Source organism: Anopheles funestus, chromosome 3RL (assembly GCF_943734845.2).
Source record: "Anopheles funestus chromosome 3RL, idAnoFuneDA-416_04, whole genome shotgun sequence".
Classification (NCBI taxonomy): domain Eukaryota; kingdom Metazoa; phylum Arthropoda; class Insecta; order Diptera; family Culicidae; genus Anopheles; species Anopheles funestus.
Genome location: NC_064599.1, coordinates 66693005 through 66711715, shown reverse-complemented (window position 1 = coordinate 66711715; position 18711 = coordinate 66693005). Strand labels below are relative to the sequence as shown.

Below are 18711 nucleotides of genomic sequence, written 5' to 3'. Positions count from 1 at the left end.
CTCGTAATTTCCAATTGAGGAAGATATTAGCAAATAACATTCTACCTTAAACCTACAGCACTCCAATCGAAAAGAAGTGGTACCGTGGGCCGTGTACTGTTTGTATTAAAATTAACTTCACCAACTCAACTCGAGAAGTGCTCTTAAGAGGCGGGGCAATGGGCAATCAAATTACTACCCCACGGTGCTGTTAAATTGAAAGCTTCATTCCATAGTGCATGTCGATGACGGTTAATGAATAACGTCTCAAAAAGACAAATATATTTGAAAAAAAAATTAATAACAAACAGCAGCAATTCTACAAACTCTTCCACTTTACTGCTGAGCATACGGATGAAGTGTCGGTTTGAGAGTGAAATGCACCGCACTTATGCTACCACCAGAAGGACCACATGTTCTTGTACTCATCCGTCGTTATAACGACTGCCATTGACGGAACGGGTTCGAAATCCGCAGTCGGACCAAGCGCGCACACTTAGCGTAAAATGTCAAACCACATAAAGTGGCTTCATTTGCAAGCAAACAAACAAACAAAACACCACAATAACCGCCGTTTCAAGCCGTTCGTTCAATTGGTTGGCCACTTCCGGACGGTAAATATCATTAATTAGCATTTCGTTTCGCACCTTTCGCTCGAGTGCCGATTGCTTGCTACCGAAAATACTTCAAATAGCAGGAAACCAGTCACTTCAAAAGAAACGGCGCTGGATGGTTGAATCGAAAATGCCGGAAGTGGCAAGCAACAAATGGATGGATTTGGTGGTAAGCAATATTCCCTGTTCACTTTAGGGTGGATGAAATGGAGCAATCTTATTAGCAACTCTTCAGGGCAGGTGTATGTGAGTCAGGGGTTTTCCTTCGCTGTTTTTTTTTTGTTAGGTCTTGTGATGGTTTGTGATGTCTTCACCCACGGGTCTTATCTGACAGGGAGTGAGAGAAGCACACTGATAGTTGCTTATCGCAAAACGATAGTTTGCAATCGGCCTGCCATCACCGGGAGGCAATAATATGGCGCAGGTTTTTCACTTATTGGATCACACATCACACGGCCCCATGAGGGCGTGTGGGGGGTTAGGGGGGTGAACCAATGTTTGCACATCCGTCCAGCCCGGACGGGTTCGTCATATCTCTGTGCCGCATGTAGTCCATATATATAAAAAAGGTGGTAAAAGTTTAAAAACTTCTTATTTTTCCTTTACTTCTCGTCTCGATTGTCACTGTTTGCATCCGCCCGACTGCACATGATAAGAGACAATCGCTAATGCAGGTTGCATATGCACCGTGTTGCATTGGATGGGAACAGGCAGGGCTTGGCGCATGTATCGATTTGCAAGGACAAGGATGGGTAAACTGTATGCTTGCCTGTGTGTTTGTGTGGGTATTTGTGATGAAGCAATAGGTCGACCTGCAGGCGAGAGTGCATTCCGAGCAGTCAATATCAATGCAATCATAAATCTGCTTGCAACACTATTCGGAAACGTCATAAAGTTGTTAAGAAATTGAAATTACAAGTTTAAAGGTGTTTTCGAACAAATAAATCAATTTCCTTTTAAATCATTTGATCATTTAAATTATTAATTAATCATATCTTATTTTAAACATTTATTTAAAGCTTAAAAATGTTTGCTTGTAGTTTTAAAGACAATAACGACGAAAGTAATGCACTATCTAAGAAAAAGTTCTCCTTTCTTAGATGTGTTTTTAGGTCATAAGTAGCTGAAATATTTTGCTTACCTTCAGGCAAAACTACACATTTCTTAGCTAAACTTTCTCATGTTTAATCGTTTTCTAATAGAGGTTAATATATTAGAATAATCCGTTACCAATTGTGTAACATCCGACGGCGTATCGTGTTCCCTTAAATTAACGTTGTAGTCGTTAGTATGTTTAGGTTTAAACATTAATTTGTTTGTATCGATTAAATATTTTAAACACAGAAATTTATCTTCTTGAGTGATAAATAATAATATCTGAATTAATATTACAAAACTACAAATACAACTAAATCTACTTCAAAAGTTCGATTGGCAAAAGTGTTTTTGAATAAAACAGCCTGAAATTATGCACTTGCTATGGATAACATTATTTTTCCTTAGTAGAGAAATGCTAGTGTCAGTCTTTAAGAGGACAGTTTTTGACATTTGTTGCCAAACATACTTTTAGGCAAAAAAAAACAAAACTTTCTAAGCAAAACTTTTCCATGTTCGTGCTACTGATAGTGAGTAAAATTTTCCAATAAAACCAATCGCCAATCTCGTTCCTTTCCACTCGCTGCCCCAATCCTCACAAACGTCCCATTAAAAGCTTCAACCAAGCTGATAAAGAAGATAGCAGCAATCGCGGGATCGTTCGGTACGTGCGTGCATATATGACAGGCCGTGCAAATGCACACACGGAGTCCACCCGCTGGCCACCCGTTTTCTTTTATCAATCGTTGATAATGTGAAATTAAACATTAGAGAATAATACTGCCGTATTAATAAGGTGCGTCTTGTGGAACGGGGAGGGGTGGAAGAGATGGGTGAGGGAATTGTGGGCCACCTTGCCGAAGGATGATTGTTGCACTGTGGTGCATCGGTGCCAGTGCATTCAGCACCGTTAAAGCTCGACAACACTCGACCGCAGTGATAGCACGCTGTATCGAATATACGCCGGGTGCGTTAACGATTGGTCAGCGCAATCGGTGGCCATCGAATGGGTCCGTTCGGGATCGATAGTGTAGTTAGTCGATGATCAGAAGCCTTCGGTGTTAGATGATAAAGATATCAGTGGACAATCATTGTTTTAACTGTGAGGAAGTGTTTCCACATTGCGAAAGGGATGAATGTTTTAAGTGCCAAATAGTGAATTTATATTTTTGTGCATTTGTAAGGCAAAAATGTGTCGATAAAGATGCTTTTTTATACCATGTAAAAAGAGTGACTTCCATTTATGGTCTTTCAAAAAAGTGTGAGTCTTTCATACGTTTTACCAGCCAATAAGTGTTTAAAGTTTACATTGAATTTATCGACATTAAACACTTAAAAAACCATGAGTCAAGGAGCAAATGGATTACCCATCGGTCAGACACCAACGGCACCATTTTATCCATACACCGGACTACACGCACCCGACGAAGGTTATGATGCGAACTTTCATATCTTTCCGCCGGACTATTATGCGCCGGATTGCGACTATCGAACGGAGTAAGTACCAAAAAAGGGGGGCCTCTCATTCATATCATATCATATTCGGAGGAAGACTATTGACAAGCGCGTGGTAAGAGTTATTTATGATCTGATGATGAGGTGAGAAGCCACGCTTTGAACGGTAGAAAGATTTCCTTTCGAAGATTAATAGGCCGGCTTCCTTTGCAAGCCTGTGGAACAATCTAATCTTTCTCAATTGGTGGTGCCTGTGAGTTGAGACGACTGTTTTTAGTCGTAAAAAGATATCAAAAAGGGTCTTTTTGGTAGCAAAAAATAGGAACAGATTGTTGTTAGCCACTTGAATTTAGGGGGTTTGATTTTTTATTGGATTATTTAGGCGTTTTCGATAATTATCTTTTCAAGTGGTTACAGTGGTTCGCAGTGACAGATCGTAAATTGTTGTGTTTTTGGACAGATCGATTTGAATTTGAGATCGTTAGTTAAGGGTTTTTTTCTGAGGACTATATATCGAATAAGAGTCCGCCGGTGATTTGCTCACGACTTCAAAACGACTGCAGACGATCCAGCAAAATAGTATTTTTGTCCCTCCAAGTTGACTGCTTGTTAGCCGAAATAATTCAATTGAGACCATTTCTAGATACTTTGGTAGTTGAAGTACAACATTTAGAGAGGAAGTCATGATTCAACTAATACGCAATGCAAAAACTGTGAATTTTTGAACCCCTTTCTCCCTACAATTGAAACTTGTCAAAGAATTGATTTCAACCTGAAAAGAAATTGGTTGGTCGACGACTAACAGCTGTCGATCTGATGAAGAACGTAGAGTTTCTCAAAAATAGTATCAAAGCTCTCTATTATTTTTGTGGTTTTATTGTTTACGTCTGCAGTTATACAATAGGTACTAAAAACAAATTTAAGGAGCTACAATAAAAATAGAGACCAATCCCGCTTGAGACATTGATACATAAAAAGTATCAATTATTGCTGTAAAAACTAAGGCAACTAATAATAGTATACTTTGAGGCGCCAAGCCAGACAATTCTAAATAGTTATTTTATTTTCTTTTCTTACAATGTAACAAATCAATCATACCCAAAACTAGCATCGAAATAGATTTCATCATCGTACATTGTTAGCCTGCTTACCGCACGCTAAACTTAATTTAAAATGACAATCAAATTTTTGTCTCAATGTCTTCTAAATAAAATTCACCTTACCCAAAAAAAAACAAACCATCAGTAGCGATTCACGTCAAAGCACAAATCAAATTAGCCCTATATCAATAATTGTGGTTTGCACCGAAAAACGAAATTCCACTGCTTTTGGGTGGTGGTAGTGGATAAAAATAAATAAAAACGACCTTCTTTTGCTACGGCTAAGCTCCGCATCACCCTTACAATGTATCAACGAAGCACCAGCAAAAATGGCTCTTCATTCAAATCCCCATCCTGTTTCTTTCTTTACGTTGATGGTAGAATTTTCTTCTTTCTTTACTAACTCTCCCCATTTGCTTTACGAGACTTTTGACTTTTTGGGCGACCCCGCTGGTGGAAAGCATTTTGTCTGCATTTAGGCATGACGAAACCGATTCAATTCGCGTGCTCATTTAATATAGCCCACTACCGTAGGCACTAGAAGCACCTTAAGTAGAGGAAGGAAAAAGTAAAAATTTCTCGCAAATATAGGATTATGTTATTTAGCGAAAGAAAAAAATATATAATAGTAATATGCATTCCTATTGCCTAACTTTAGGCGTTCAGAGATGTACTAAGCTACTGATTGTAGTAATTAAAAGTGGTGTTTCAAAGTTTAATTTTGTATATAACTTATATATTTTAATTGTTTATTTGCGTATTGATTTATTTGCTTAAAACATTACAATTAAACAAATAAAATATTTTTTAAAAATTTCATCTTTAAATAAATCATTAATCCTAACCTAACCTCTCGATCAACCTGACTGATTGGTGCTCTAAAGGGGAAAAAACCGAATGGAAAACTAAATCATGCCACAAACCATTTACAAACAAGCTGCCAAAAGGCTGCTTGCTCCCTTAGCAGGGGAGCACGTATAGTTTTGTTTAAAAAAACCAATTACAAAGTTCCCACGAGGAGTGGGAACTCCTCCTGCGAGCTAAAGGAATTGTTGATGTAAGGAATCCTCAACAACGATTTTTTCTTTCTTTCTTCATGCGCTGGTACAACAGTGGAACTCGCAACAACTCGTCTAGTAGTAATTGAAGGAAATGGAAGTCTTCAACATTTAACCTTCCAACAACTACCATCGATAAAAAGTGCATTCGTGTAAGTGCAATTGCAAAACAGCGCCAAAAGTACCGCAACAATACCGTTGATTTGTGGGCAATAATGCCGTTTGGAAGTAACGTTGGCGAATTAACTTCTGTCCATCGTGTCTGCTCATCGTGAGTGCTCTACTTGTGTCTTAATGGTTTTCCTCCTTTTTTTGTTGGGGTGGGGGAGGGAGGGTTGAGAAGCAAGCATTTTCCACACGCCAGGACACGATAGAGGCTTATGGCTTAAAAACCATTTCTACCTCTACTCGCAGTATGATGGCCGTGGGAATTGACGCGCATTGCTTTACTAACAAACTAATTTCAACAGACCGAAACTCCGGGCCCGCAGTTTTTGTGCAGGTGACGTACTATATATGGCGCATTTGCGTCCTAGCCTGGTCGATGGTTTTTACGATCGCTTACATGCTCATCCGTAATTATGAAATATTTATGATTGTTTATGCGAACACACTGTTTGATGAGCTCGTAACGAATAGGGGCGGAAGGATATGCTTCAGTAGAGTTCCGATTGCATAAGGACATTACAAGCCCTGCTCTACACTGTACAGTACCTTTTACGTAGCTCTACAGTCGAGTCAAGTGTATAGCCGCAGTTTGAAAAGGATTTTTTCCTTTCTTCGTAATCTCCAAATCGTTACACCGAAATGGCCCTTTGGCACGAGCAATGTTTCGTTCCATACTACCGAGAACGATCCTTAAAGGCTCGATCATTACGGTGGCACGCGATCCACGAGGCAACTGTACGTTGCTGTAATGCTATTTACCATTCTTTTTTCCAGGCTTTCATAACTTTGGAAAGTTCTTTATGTCTTCTTTCATTATACAACCCTTCAACGTGGACAGGAGGGCCAAAAACAAAATCATCTCCAAACAAAAAACAAAAAAAAAAACAAGGCATCTCCAACCGCAACCATAAGTGAGCTAAAAACACTTGCATTTGGGGAAGGAACTTCGTGCAAACATACGTGAAGCTTATTTCACGTTCACTTCATATGTTTGTGAAGATTTATTGCGCTTTTTTTCGATTTCGCTGTCGACTTTCATGGGAGTTTAATGGGAAGCTCTTTCGATGCACTTAGCATGCAGTTTGGCAGTGGGTCTGCACGATGATTGAGTGGAAATTGAATACTTTACATTCTATAAATGGATGTTACAAATCAATAAGAAATGAGCAATGTTTGATTGTGTTTAATGAAACTTTGAAAGAATTTGTTTTTTTTGTATTGGTGTGATTTAGTTTAATAAAAATCTTTTCATTTTGTTAATTTATACGTTAGTTAACTATATTACAATAAAATCGGTTTGAATTACAATAAAATAAATAAACAATTATAAAATAAAACAGATATTATTTACTTTGGGACAAATCCTCTTCCTTCGCTGTTTTACATTTCCATTTTCATGCCGTTTATTTTAATTAGTAAATAATTTTATAGTCAAATAATTAGTTATTGTTTGTAAAATCACTCAATTTAAGTTAAACAAAAATGATTAGATTGTAAAAAAAAAATAAAATTCTAAATCTAATCTCAAACCGATTTGAAAATACGTATGCTACGCCTCTTTTTTCCTATGAAAGGGGCGTGTCCTAACACTTTGAAAATGCATATTTTAGTACGTTTAGTGTAAAAGCGAGTGTTTGTAATTCACTCTGTAATTATACTCTGGGTGTAAAACTATTACACAGTGCTTCTTTCATATTAATTTTCATTGAAAATTTTTAATGAAAAGACTCTAAGTCTTAATTATTTAATTTTAATTAATTTATGTAAATGGGCTTTAAAAACAAGTTTTGAGAGTGAATAAAAATGGAAACTAAAACAAATTTATTTAACGATAATTAAACAATTTTAAACGCTCACCTACTTAAAACGGAACTGCGACAAAGTGGTAAAGAAATTTGTGGAAAATAGTAAATAGCCCCCGAGGGTTCGTTGCTTACGTCCCGGGATGCTACTGCGCATGACCGTAAACAAGCACTGGTTGTGTCCTTGCGAGGACACAGGTCCATCTAATACGACCCACAGTAAACTTACCACCAGCACACCTCGGAACATTCAGTAACGCTTCGATCCTTCGCCGATCAACTTCAGCTGAAAAGTGAACATTTCCGTGAACATTCGAAACCGTACCGTACAAACTGGCCAAGGAAAAAGTGACCGATCCGCGGCTGGAAAAGCTGCTTACAAAATGTGCCCCCTTTCTGTCGTGGGCACCAATTTTCATGCCCGCAGCAGCTACGCTCAATCACAGCCTGCTGCGGGCCGCACTGTATCCGATCGTGCTCAATTCTTCCATTCCACGGTGAGCGTGCGGTTGCGGTTGTTATTTGCTTGTTTTTATGCCATTCTGCGGATAACTGATAAGGGGAATGGGTTATTTAGGATTAGTGCGCAATGAAACGTGCCAACCGTGGCTTACTGATAACAGCTAATTAAATGTGTCGCACGAATGAGAAAAAAAAGTGTGTCGAAAGTTGCGATTTTTATTAGTGTTTTATTGCTTTTTTGCTTTACTAATAAATTGGACTGCTTAAAGTGATTTATCAATAATTCGTTAAGGAATTAGAAAACTGTTTTTGATCTATGTTTTGAAGCTTTCAGTTATAAATATTAGGTCGTACATCGTCCCTATAGTTATGAAAAAGGACTTCAAAAGAGAAAAAAACGTAAAAATCTAAATGCATGAAGATTTCCAATAATATCCCAACATTTCAAAGGCAGAGCCACCCGATGATCCACAGAAATGTTCAAAACTATATTTACTAGTGATTTTTTTTTTCAACAATTTTAAAAATGGCTAAAGAACAAAAATTTCGTTAGATAAAGTCCGTAATAAAAATATATTGCCTCTTCCTTTCTGTGCAAAAATGACAAAAATAAAAGGATGGATAACAATAATGTTTAATATAAACCAACTTTTACATCTTGTAGGTGTAATACCCACCGAACAATCACCTATTTTTGTACATATTTTAAACGGATATTTACACAACATTAAGAGAAAACAATTGCAACCAAACTGTGATGTGATTTACGTCTGAAGTTTAAGAATTTTTTGGGAACTTTCACCAGACATTTAAAAAACAATTGTGTACAAATCTACTTATTGTGTTGCTTTAATATAATTAAAATTTAGGAACAAAAATTTTAAATTATTATACGCTTCGGCAACAAAAATTGTTCATAACAAGCCGTATAGTGATGTGATATGAAACAATTCTCCATTTGAAATAGTGCTAAAAATAATTCATTTCATACTAATTTCAATAATTCAATAATTCATAGCTAAATTAAATAATATCCTCAAATATCGACTCTTTGGATTAGGATTAAAACTAGCAATGTGCTGTTGTGTGCAATGTAATTAATCCAAATATTTAAGATTATCAACCAAAACGGATGGAACTCCATGTTCATCAGGTCTATTACATCTGCCGAATATATTTAATTATATTCCCTTCTTTTGTGTCCTTGTCTTATCTTTTCTGCAGCATCTTAGACAGCATGCGAATGGCTCCATCACAGCGCTCGCAACGATTTCATATTAGCAATATCTTGGAGCTAAACAGTCAGCAGCAACATCAGGAATCTTCCAGCAAAGATCAACCGACCGTTCCCAGTCTCTCAACATCTGCCGTGCTACAGCCTCATGTACCTCATGCCACGACCTACCCATTCACTATATCCGAGTTGGAATCGCAACAAAATGGCGCAACTCAGCAAACGCTTGATGTTTCCACACCGGGCAGTTATCCGTCCGGACCGGCAGTGGACGATCAGTCACCACTTTCGTACGGTGCAATGTCCTCCCATAGTGGTTCCTGTTTACCATTGCAGCCTGTGCTTAATCCTGCCACTATTGGCACGGGGATACCGTACGATCCTCCACCGTACTATTCGTACTCGCATCATGCACATCATCTATTCGGAGGATCCAGTGCTGCTTTGAGTGCTTCCGGTGTGGCGTCAGAACCGACACGTTCGTCTTATTCCTATGGTGCAGTTAATTTGGATTATGGTATGATAAATCATTTCCGATTGTTAGGACTATTTGGCAACTAATTCTCCTTCAAAACTCTTCTCAGTTCCTTCGGTAATTCAGCACAGCGCGACAAATGAGGCAAGCAATGCGAACACTCAGCAGCTCAGCCCGGATAGTACCTCGCCCGGTCCAGAACTCTACTCATTGGCCAGCTACAGTAACATTCCCCGTGTGGTAAACGAAGCATCCGATCGCTTGGTCGCCCTCGAATCCGACGGTCCATCAATCGATCCGGAATGTTCCGTCGACACCAACAATAACCAGCACAGTCCACACGACACTCCCGACGATCTGGACTCACCGGATCCACGTACTACTCGTTCGGGAGCGCATCGTAACGACTCCGGTACCGGTGGTAGTGGTCACAAGAAACGAAAGCGACGCATCCTCTTCTCCAAATCACAAACCTTTGAGTTGGAGCGACGCTTTAAGCAAGCCCGCTACTTATCTGCCCCTGAGCGGGAACATCTAGCGAGCATGATTAATCTGACCCCAACGCAGGTGAAGATTTGGTTCCAAAACCATCGCTACAAAACGAAGCGTGCTCAAACGGAGAAAAGCTCATGCTACGGAGCACCACCGACCGTGCTTGGTGCGAGTCCACCGAAGAAAATCAATCCGCCGGTGTTGGTACGCGATGGTAAACCGTGCCAGGATGTGCTGCAGCATCAGCATCACCATCAGCAACAAGCACAGCAACACCAGCAGCAGCAGCAACAGCAAGGACTTGCTCATGCTCATCAACATGCGCCTTCGGCACACTTTCATCATTCATCGTTTGGAGCGGTTCATGGGTCGGGATTACAACCGCCGGGAGGTGGAATGCTTGCCGGTGGGCACGGTTCTTCCCCACGCATGTGGTGACAAATGCGGGATTATTGGTCGGGACAATTTTATCGATTCTTCGAATAAAGAGTGCAATTTTATTAAACAGATTAAATACTTACTATATTTCAGGCTGTTGTGTACCTAAGTACCTAAGTGTTGGAATGAAATGTATCGAAGAAAATAAACACAAAACTTTACAAACTTAAACAGAATAAATTACAGCACATTTTTGTATTACATTTGAAAAAACGATGATTTTAAATCATTTTCGAAAAGTGTAAATGTCGAAGTTCGAAATATCCGACAAATCCTACGACACATTCAAAACGCTTTCCGAAACACTCCCACTTTTATCATTTTCAACGAGCGAAGATACGAAAAATGTGTAAAAAATATATTTTTACTGGTTTCTTCTATCTTTCTTCATAAACGAGAGTATTTTATACTTACAACGAGCTTGTAGTATTTCAAATAGCACGCACGCAAGTCTGTCGCTGTTCCACGCTGTCAATCTTTTTTGTCACCTGGGCCTGGGCCGTAGTTTGACAGACGTTGAAAATGCCGAAATAAACAAACATTTTTGCCACGGTAAAACAAATTCGTTAACAGAATTCTTCGCTAGTTTAGGGTGCCAAAAACTGCAAAGGCAAACGAAACGATGCGAGCTCATTGCAATTAAAGCACTTCGTACCGCATCCGAACACAATCTCAACTCAGGCAGCTAAATGGAGTTGCCATTACTCGGCGATACGCTGATCGTTCTTGTGTCGCAGGTAGGAAGGATAGCCGATCCGATCGATCGAAATATGCAACACGTACTCAGCAGTGCTTTACCTTTCGTTGCTTTCTTTTAGCTCATTTTCTTCATCGGAGGATGGGTATTTTTCGTGAAACAGCTCTTCCGCAACTACGAAATACGGCATGTGTTCGTACAGCTCATCTTCTCATCCACGTTGGCCCTTTCGCTGACGATGTTCGAGCTGATTATTTTCGAAATCATCGGCTTCTTGGATTCAACGTCACGCTATTTCCACTGGCGCCTGGGACTAACGCTGCTGCTTATCATGGTGATCGCCGTAATACCGTACTTGATCGCATATTCCTGCATCAGTAATGTGCGAATAGGTACGTACCGGTTTGTGTTTGCTAGCTGAAAAAAAACCCAGACTATTGTGTATCTGTTTGCTTTTGTTTTTCAGTGCCTGCCAGATGGGTTCAACCATTGACGACACTCATCTGGCTTTGCTATTTGTACGGTTTCTGGCGCATAGGTGACCCGTTTCCACTGCTAAGCGTAAGCCGAGGCATCTTTACGATCGAGCAAGCAGTATCACGTATCGGTGTGGTCGGTGTTACCGTGATGGCGATACTGTCCGGATTCGGTGCAGTAAACTACCCTTACACCAGCATGTCTTATTTCATTCGCCCCGTTTTACAAAGCGATGTGGTGAACCTAGAACGACGATTGCTGCAAACGATAGACATGATACTGGTGAAGAAGAAGCGCATTGCGCTTGACCGTAGGAGGAACAAACCGAACCAAAAACAAAGCATCTGGGGCATGATAAGCAGTGTCACGCAAAGACCTGCCGGTGCTGAAAGTAAGAATGAATCAAATAATATCCACCGAAAAGCATTGTTACTATATCCTTCCTTTTATTAACCGCAGACATTGGCCAGCTACGATTAGAAATTTCCGCACTGGAAGAACTGTCCCGACAACTGTTCCTTGAAGCGCACTCGATGAAAAACATGCAGGAACGGCAACGATGGGCAGCAACACTGCAGGGCAAATATTTTAACGTGCTGGGGCATTTTTTTAGCCTTTACTGTTTGTGGAAAATTTTCATCGTAAGTCCCTCTTTTGCTCTCTATAATTAGCAGTATTCCTGACCACCCGGTACACACGTGTAATTATACTGTTTACTTACAGTGCACAATAAATATAATTTTCGACCGGGTCGGCAAAAAGGATCCGGTAACGCGCGGCATCGAGATTGCGGTGCACTGGTGCGGGTTCGAGATGGACATTGCGTTCTGGAGCCAGCACGTTTCCTTCCTGCTCGTGGGCTGCATCGTGGTCACCTCCATCCGTGGCCTGTTGCTAACGTTGACGAAATTTTTCTACAAAATTTCCTCCAGCAAATCGTCCAACATTATCGTGCTGGTGCTGGCCCAGATAATGGGCATGTACTTCTGCTCGTCCGTGCTGCTAATGCGCATGAATATGCCGGCCGAGTATCGGGTCATCATAACGGAGGTGCTGGGCGGTTTGCACTTTAACTTCTACCACCGATGGTTCGATGTGATCTTTCTAGTTAGCGCTCTAGCGACCATTGTCGTGCTGTATCTGCTTCATAAGCCACCGAACGTCGACTCTAGTATGTAACGAGGGCAAACATAATTTGATTATTGCCTGCAATCTGCATGCCACGCAAAAAAAAACTCCGCGGTGGGATGATGAGACGTTACGACTGTTCTACGTGTAACCTTCAATGCCATGCGATGTGGACCAAACGCGGACAAGCCTCTACGCTAATGTAACGAAAGCCAAGTGATCGTATTAATAATTGCAGTTAATGTTCATTACCTTTTAGCCGGCTCATGTTGCCCTCCGAAACAGCAACAGTGGCAGAGTGTTCTCGTACCGACACCCCAAATATGCGCCATGCAATTTCTCTCACGCGTTACGCTTGATTAATCTGCTTTAGTTTTGTTCTTTTAGTTTTTTTTAATTCATTCCGACCTACGCGACGGGAAGCTGGAGACATTATGATAACTGTTGATGTAAATAATCGAGAGGAAAAAAAACCCAACAATCAATAGCAACAAATAAACCGTTGTATTGGAATGGAAATGGTTCTTGATTTGTGTTACAAGGCTTTCGTTATGTATTATTTGTAATATTGTCTACAAATAATTAGAAAAAAAGCAATACTTTTTTCACGTTGCTTCCAACACAATTAGCGGTAATAATTAATGGTTAACAAAATCGTGGTAGTAGAGAGAAAAAAAACTTCTAACACACGTCTCGCGCCTCACACTAGCTCCATTAATGGGAGCTCCGTCATCCATAGTTAATGGTTCGTCCACCTTTGCCAGTATTTCAGTCACTTAATCAAATGGAACTGCAATCAAAATCGTCGGCGTACGGTTTAGCGGATCAATCGCACATCGTCGCTGTAGTTTTGCCTGCTCGCCGCGGGAACAAAGTGTGTCTCGAACAAAACAGAGCGTGCCCTTTTCGTACCGTTGTGAGCATCAAAACCCGCGTACGATTGAAAGACCGAAGGCTTTTTTATTTGTTGTTTTCTTTCCTTTTAATTCACCGAAATCGTTGTCATGCCGATGGTCCATTTTATGAATAAACAACCCCGTACAAATACACACACAAGCGTCCCAGCGCTCGCTCGCTGCCTCACCGTATCGGCCAGGGCCAATCGTTACGTTCGGTACTGTTCCGATCGCACGCTGTCAGTCGAACGTCGGTTCACACGTCATCCGGTAACACGGGAACTACAACATATGATTGTGGTTCACGGTGAGCTCGCCCGTACGAAGGTTACTGCGAATGTGTTTCCGTGCCGTGCCGTAGATCGGATTCCTGCGTCCCAGTGGTAGTGTCAAGTCGTGCCAGCAAGCTATGGCGGTCCTGGTGCAGGTTGTTAATAGGTCTCCGGGTGCGAAAGTTCCCTCGTTTCACGGGCATTAGACGCTGTTAATCGATACACAGGTTCATTAAAGTTCACTCCTTGCCTTGGAAGTGTTCGAAAGGTGTGATCATTTGCGCTCGGTACTTGTAACGCCATACTACGCCTTTGTGTTCCGTAAAGTTTTGTAAACCGTTTTTCCCAAAAACCGTCAACGTACAAATTCAACACGTGTGATGGAAAATTAATAATTTACGTGTACAATAGAGTGTCAACTCATCTCATCACACATCGGTGATCGTATCTTCGCGCGAACCGCAACCCGCTGTTGGTAAATAGCGGGCGAGAATCAATCAATTCCGTTGTTTGATCGAAGCGGTCGCATTGGGCACGAGACAACCGTCACGGTCGTACAGTGGTCGGCATGCAACAGCAACAACAGGTTGCAGTATAAACGCATCGACAAAAAAAAACGTGTGTCCAATACTGTACAACTCCACGGTCAGCGGTTTGTATGCAGTTGGTCCCATGGGACCGAATGAAGAGTGAAAAAAACGTGACTACAATTAATAACCAATTAGTGTACTGGAAGTAAGAGATAGAGTGGCAAGTTTTTTTTTAAACACCATTCCACCCTTCCGTTTGGCGCGAAGTAAGTTGGATGCTTCCATGTAGCGAATCGGTTGCGTGCCGTGGACCATAATGGGTTGCAACACTAGCCAGGAGATACCGAGCTACGGCGGTGGACAGAAGACGACGGACTCGGCCGCTGCCCTTGGTGAGCTGCTGGAAGGTGATATTGAAGAGGGTAAGTTCATGCAAAAAAAAAGCAAAACCCTCCTCTTCGGTCGGTAGAAGATGGAGACGCCTGGTTGTTCATCATGTGTGCGATGGAGGCGCACGGTGTTTTGTAGAAAGTAACACGTTTTGTTACTTTGTTGTTAATATTTAAATTAAAAAATGTTTTAAAACAGTTATAACGTTGGGAAATTATTTCACATTGTGCTTTATATGTGACATACCTTAACAAGATTGCAAAAAATAACACAAATCTTTTTTTAAATTAAAATGAATATAGTTTTAAATTAATTCAACAATAATTAAGTCTAAATTACACAACTGCTAACAACAACAATGTATTCACAGGTTGTTTTATCACACCACATCGCACGAAACTGCTCGAATTGTGCTTTCCGTGATGCTTTCGAAAGCTTCTTTACTTTCTCTCTCACTCTCTGTGTTATCGCTCTCCCGTTCACACTCTTTCTCTCTTGCGCTCTCTCGCGCTCTCCTGTTCGAAGCAAAAGCTACTCGCTATTTCCTACACTATTACATCACGCTCGTTGTACGCTACGTACGCGTTACCAAGGCACCAAGTAAGAAGCCCCGAAGCGGAACGCACGGGACTGGCTTCGTGTTCGAGCAGCGGTTCGGCTTGCCACCGTTTTACTTCATTTCGAGCAGCAGCAACCGGTCCGGTTGCGATTCGGGTTTTGCTATTTGTTGCTACCATTGGTACGTTCACCACTGTGTCTGTGGCCAACCGGCTACGTGTGTGCATCCGCATCCGGTTCGGGACGGGTCGACCGAAGCTTTCAAGGCTTTTCACTCTGAAGTGATACGCGCTGCCGTGCACACGTGAAAGCATTACTCCGGACCATACGCCGTACGCGAGCGCGCCGTTTCTTGCCCAACCAAACCGCGTTTCTGTTCTGAATCGTGCTGCTCTCAGCCACAGCCACTGAAGGGTTTAAACCCTGTCCCGAGAAAAGAAAACGGGTAGTTTTACGTGTTCTGGGTTTTGTCTTCGATCAGTTCATGTTTGAGCCTCGTCGCGCTTAAAGTATTCGGCCGTTGCATAATCGCAGTGAAGTTTAGCGGGCCACGTTTTAAGCAATCTCATCACCGCGAGTTACCGTTACCGGTGTTCAGGTTTTATTTCCGTTGCGTGCGCGTGTTACATCCTCCCTTCTCGAGTGAAGTGACACCAAAGAAGAAGAAAAAAACTTCACCACTTTCCTAGCAAGCATCCACCTTAAGGCGGAACCCACAAGAAGTCAACAGTAGCGAAAGGTAACGTTTTTTTATCATTATTCTTAATCGCTGGGAAGCCTCAAAAACCGTTGCCTAGTTGCCCTTCAAATGAGGTGTGGTAAATTATTAATATAATTGTTTTCCGACATCGCATCCGTGTTCGTCGCTTCGTGCGGAAAACCCAAATCGGAGGTGCGGAAGAAGACTCTGATTTATTCCTACACACGCATAAGCAAAGCCAAAAGCAACGGAAAAGCGAAAACTTCTCTGCCTATTCTGTTATCATCAATCTAACTTTTCAAAACCACTCTACTACTCGGAACAGTTGCCTCCCTGTCTTCACCTTCATCCCCTTTTCCGTTCGTTGAATTATGTACGCGGTGGGGGGGAGGGTTTGGGGGCCCCCGTTAGCAAATGAGAACGGATTTGCTAATGCCAGCGTTTGCTGCCGTTCTTAGAAATGCTGCAGGATCTTCGGTTTGGAATCGATCCTACCACAGTTACACAGCAGCAATTCCTGTTTCCAACCGAGGGAACGTTTTTGGACCAAAGTTTCGGTACGGTTATTGATTTGAAGCTTCAATTTTTGATGCACTTCCCGGGGTGCTGCTGCTTTACTTGCAACCAGGTCCGGGTCCTAACCGATTGGGCGAATGGATCGATCGAACCAGGGTCCTCTCCCACGATGGCTTTGATTTCGTTAGCTGCTTTTACCATCCATCCACACACACAAACACACACCGAGAATTGTAACAAAACTCCATCCACAGGCAGGACAAGCATGATGTTCGGTGTGGCGCACCAGTCTCCATATCCACATGCTTCGTCTTTTGTACTTGAATGGGGCGGCGGGTGGTGGCGCCCATCGTTGCATAAGAACCCAACAGTGAGGGTCTTTTTTTCTACCATTCTCGAGTGTTTCTGCTTTACTTCACTCTGGTACCAGTTTCGCTGCGGTCGTTTAATGTTCACCATGGGTAGCAGGTTTTGGTTCGTTTCTTTATTATTCTCTGTACTCTGTATCTTCTGTGCTGCTTGCGCGAGTGAATCATTCCAATAGAATGTAAAACCGATTCCACGCGGTACAGACATGTTTTTTTACATAAACTCGACAAAATAAAGACACTCCATTTCTTTTAGCTGTGTCTTTTTCGTTTTTTGCTTTCTTATTGCAGAACCCACTTATCGTCGCAAAGCGTTTGTTCTTGTAGAAATGCACAAGCGCGCCACGTGTACGTGTAATGACTTTACGAAGGGAGGCCACACTAAACGATTCAGTAGCATTTACATGATTTCGAAACATCATTCGAATGGCAATGAATGTATGTGGCCCGTAGAAGAAAGGAATTATTCCATTTATTGATCCCTTCGAAGCACCACGATACGGAGAGGTCACAAATGTTGATCTTTTTAACGTAGAATCAAACCTATCTTAAGTTATATTTGAGTGTTCTATTTTTGTAAAAAAACTACTTTTGTGTAATTTCAAAATCCAAAATAATTGTACTTAAAGTACCCTCTATTGTACCCAATTATCAAGCGACACAATCAAATTAGCTTCAATGTGAGCAATTTAAATAATAATGCTTACCGCTAAAAAGAAAAAAATAAATACAAACTGTCTGCCCTACGGAACGCATCTCTAATAACCCTTGCAAAAGCACTCGGACAATAAATCTTACCCTTGCACTACTTGCACGGCCTGCAGCTCCCGGCATACTCCATCTTATAAGGCACCAAATCGTCCGTTTCATGGCCCCTAAATGTGTCATTTGCATAGAGACGGGGCGCTTATGAATAAAATTATCGGGTACCGTTTCTTCGCCGAAGGGCACAAGATGGATTGTACGAATAACGAACAACATTCATTTCACAGCCCCCCTGTATACTGTTTTTGTTGTTTTGTTTTGTTTTGTTTTGTTTCTCCTGCGTCCAGCACTCTATCTGGGGCAAAATGGGTTTGTTTTTGTTTTCCCGAGCGAAAACCTGTTTTCTACTTCATTCTTTTACGATAAACAGATTGTCCTGTTTCTTTTTTCCTGGCTATTTATTTATTTTATCTTCTTCCTTCCGGGTTCACAAACACCTAGAACGTACAAGCTGGTGGTTATGGGGAACCACATTTAAATTTCCATGAACTGTGTGGCCCCAAACATAATCACCACACGGATAGTGTTGCTCAAAGAGCGTAATGCACTTTTAGTGTACAATAACAAATATATCCTTACCCTCTTCGGTTGGGATGGAAAGCGCTTGTTGGAAAGTAGCTTCCCAGCATACAATATGCTTTATTTACTTTGGAAACCATTTCATCGGTTATCAAATTATCAAACCCCTAATGCGATGAAAATCTCATTTGCTCATGAATAATTTTCCAAACGCAAAAACCGAAGCTATGCAAACGAAAGCAGTTGCGTGGCACAGACAACACTCGTGAAGATGTGCGTTGTACGTTGTTTTAAACTTTCATGGAGAAATGTAAATATTGCTTCGAACTGTAGCCTAATGTACGAGGAAAGTTTAGAAGGATTCCTTTCGCTCGGTTATTACACAGCACTCTCATCGTTTTCTAAATCAACTTTTTCGAATCTCTTCTTAGTAAAGTAGCTATAATAAAATGTTTGAAAAACCATAAACTAAAAAATGTTGAGAGATGGGAGATGACCGATTCCACATCCTTTTTGCAAAATT

General features: G+C 41.2%; 3 protein-coding genes across 3 annotated transcripts in view; all 3 read left to right on the top strand.

Annotated features, from left to right (window-relative positions):
• Window positions 1-2527: 2527 nt before the first annotated feature.
• On the top strand, window positions 2528-10448 carry LOC125772426 (homeobox protein vnd-like). Its single transcript, XM_049444130.1, has 3 exons — window positions 2528-3185; window positions 8958-9484; window positions 9552-10448. The coding sequence occupies exons 1-3, from the start codon at window positions 3031-3033 to the stop codon at window positions 10370-10372; spliced, it is 1503 nt and encodes a 500-aa protein (XP_049300087.1). The 5' UTR covers window positions 2528-3030; the 3' UTR covers window positions 10373-10448.
• A 396-nt stretch (window positions 10449-10844) lies between these two features.
• On the top strand, window positions 10845-13193 carry LOC125770878 (Golgi pH regulator). The gene is made up of 5 exons (XM_049440919.1): window positions 10845-11109; window positions 11191-11461; window positions 11536-11937; window positions 12006-12187; window positions 12270-13193. Exons 1-5 carry the CDS (start codon window positions 11062-11064, stop codon window positions 12723-12725), a joined length of 1359 nt encoding a protein of 452 aa, XP_049296876.1. The 5' UTR covers window positions 10845-11061; the 3' UTR covers window positions 12726-13193.
• A 1436-nt stretch (window positions 13194-14629) lies between these two features.
• The window catches only part of LOC125770881 (neuromodulin), a 67535-nt gene continuing 63453 nt past the window's right edge, over window positions 14630-18711 (top strand). The window contains exon 1 of the mRNA XM_049440922.1: window positions 14630-14794. Coding sequence (XP_049296879.1) covers window positions 14689-14794 — 106 coding nt within the window. The 5' untranslated portion in view covers window positions 14630-14688. The remainder of the gene's footprint in view (window positions 14795-18711) is intronic.

What these genes read in the sequence shown, in the direction of transcription:
- LOC125772426 (XM_049444130.1), top strand. Translation starts at nt 3,031, where the DNA reads ATGAGTCAAGGAGCAAATGGATTACCCATCGGTCAGACACCAACGGCA. An exon ending in GATTGCGACTATCGAACGGA is followed by an intron (nt 3,186 to 8,957) that starts GTAAGTACCAAA and finishes TCTTTTCTGCAG; the next exon opens with CATCTTAGACAGCATGCGAA. An exon ending in TGCAGTTAATTTGGATTATG is followed by an intron (nt 9,485 to 9,551) that starts GTATGATAAATC and finishes AACTCTTCTCAG; the next exon opens with TTCCTTCGGTAATTCAGCAC.
- LOC125770878 (XM_049440919.1), top strand. Translation starts at nt 11,062, where the DNA reads ATGGAGTTGCCATTACTCGGCGATACGCTGATCGTTCTTGTGTCGCAG. An exon ending in CATCAGTAATGTGCGAATAG is followed by an intron (nt 11,462 to 11,535) that starts GTACGTACCGGT and finishes TTTGTTTTTCAG; the next exon opens with TGCCTGCCAGATGGGTTCAA. An exon ending in AAGACCTGCCGGTGCTGAAA is followed by an intron (nt 11,938 to 12,005) that starts GTAAGAATGAAT and finishes TATTAACCGCAG; the next exon opens with ACATTGGCCAGCTACGATTA.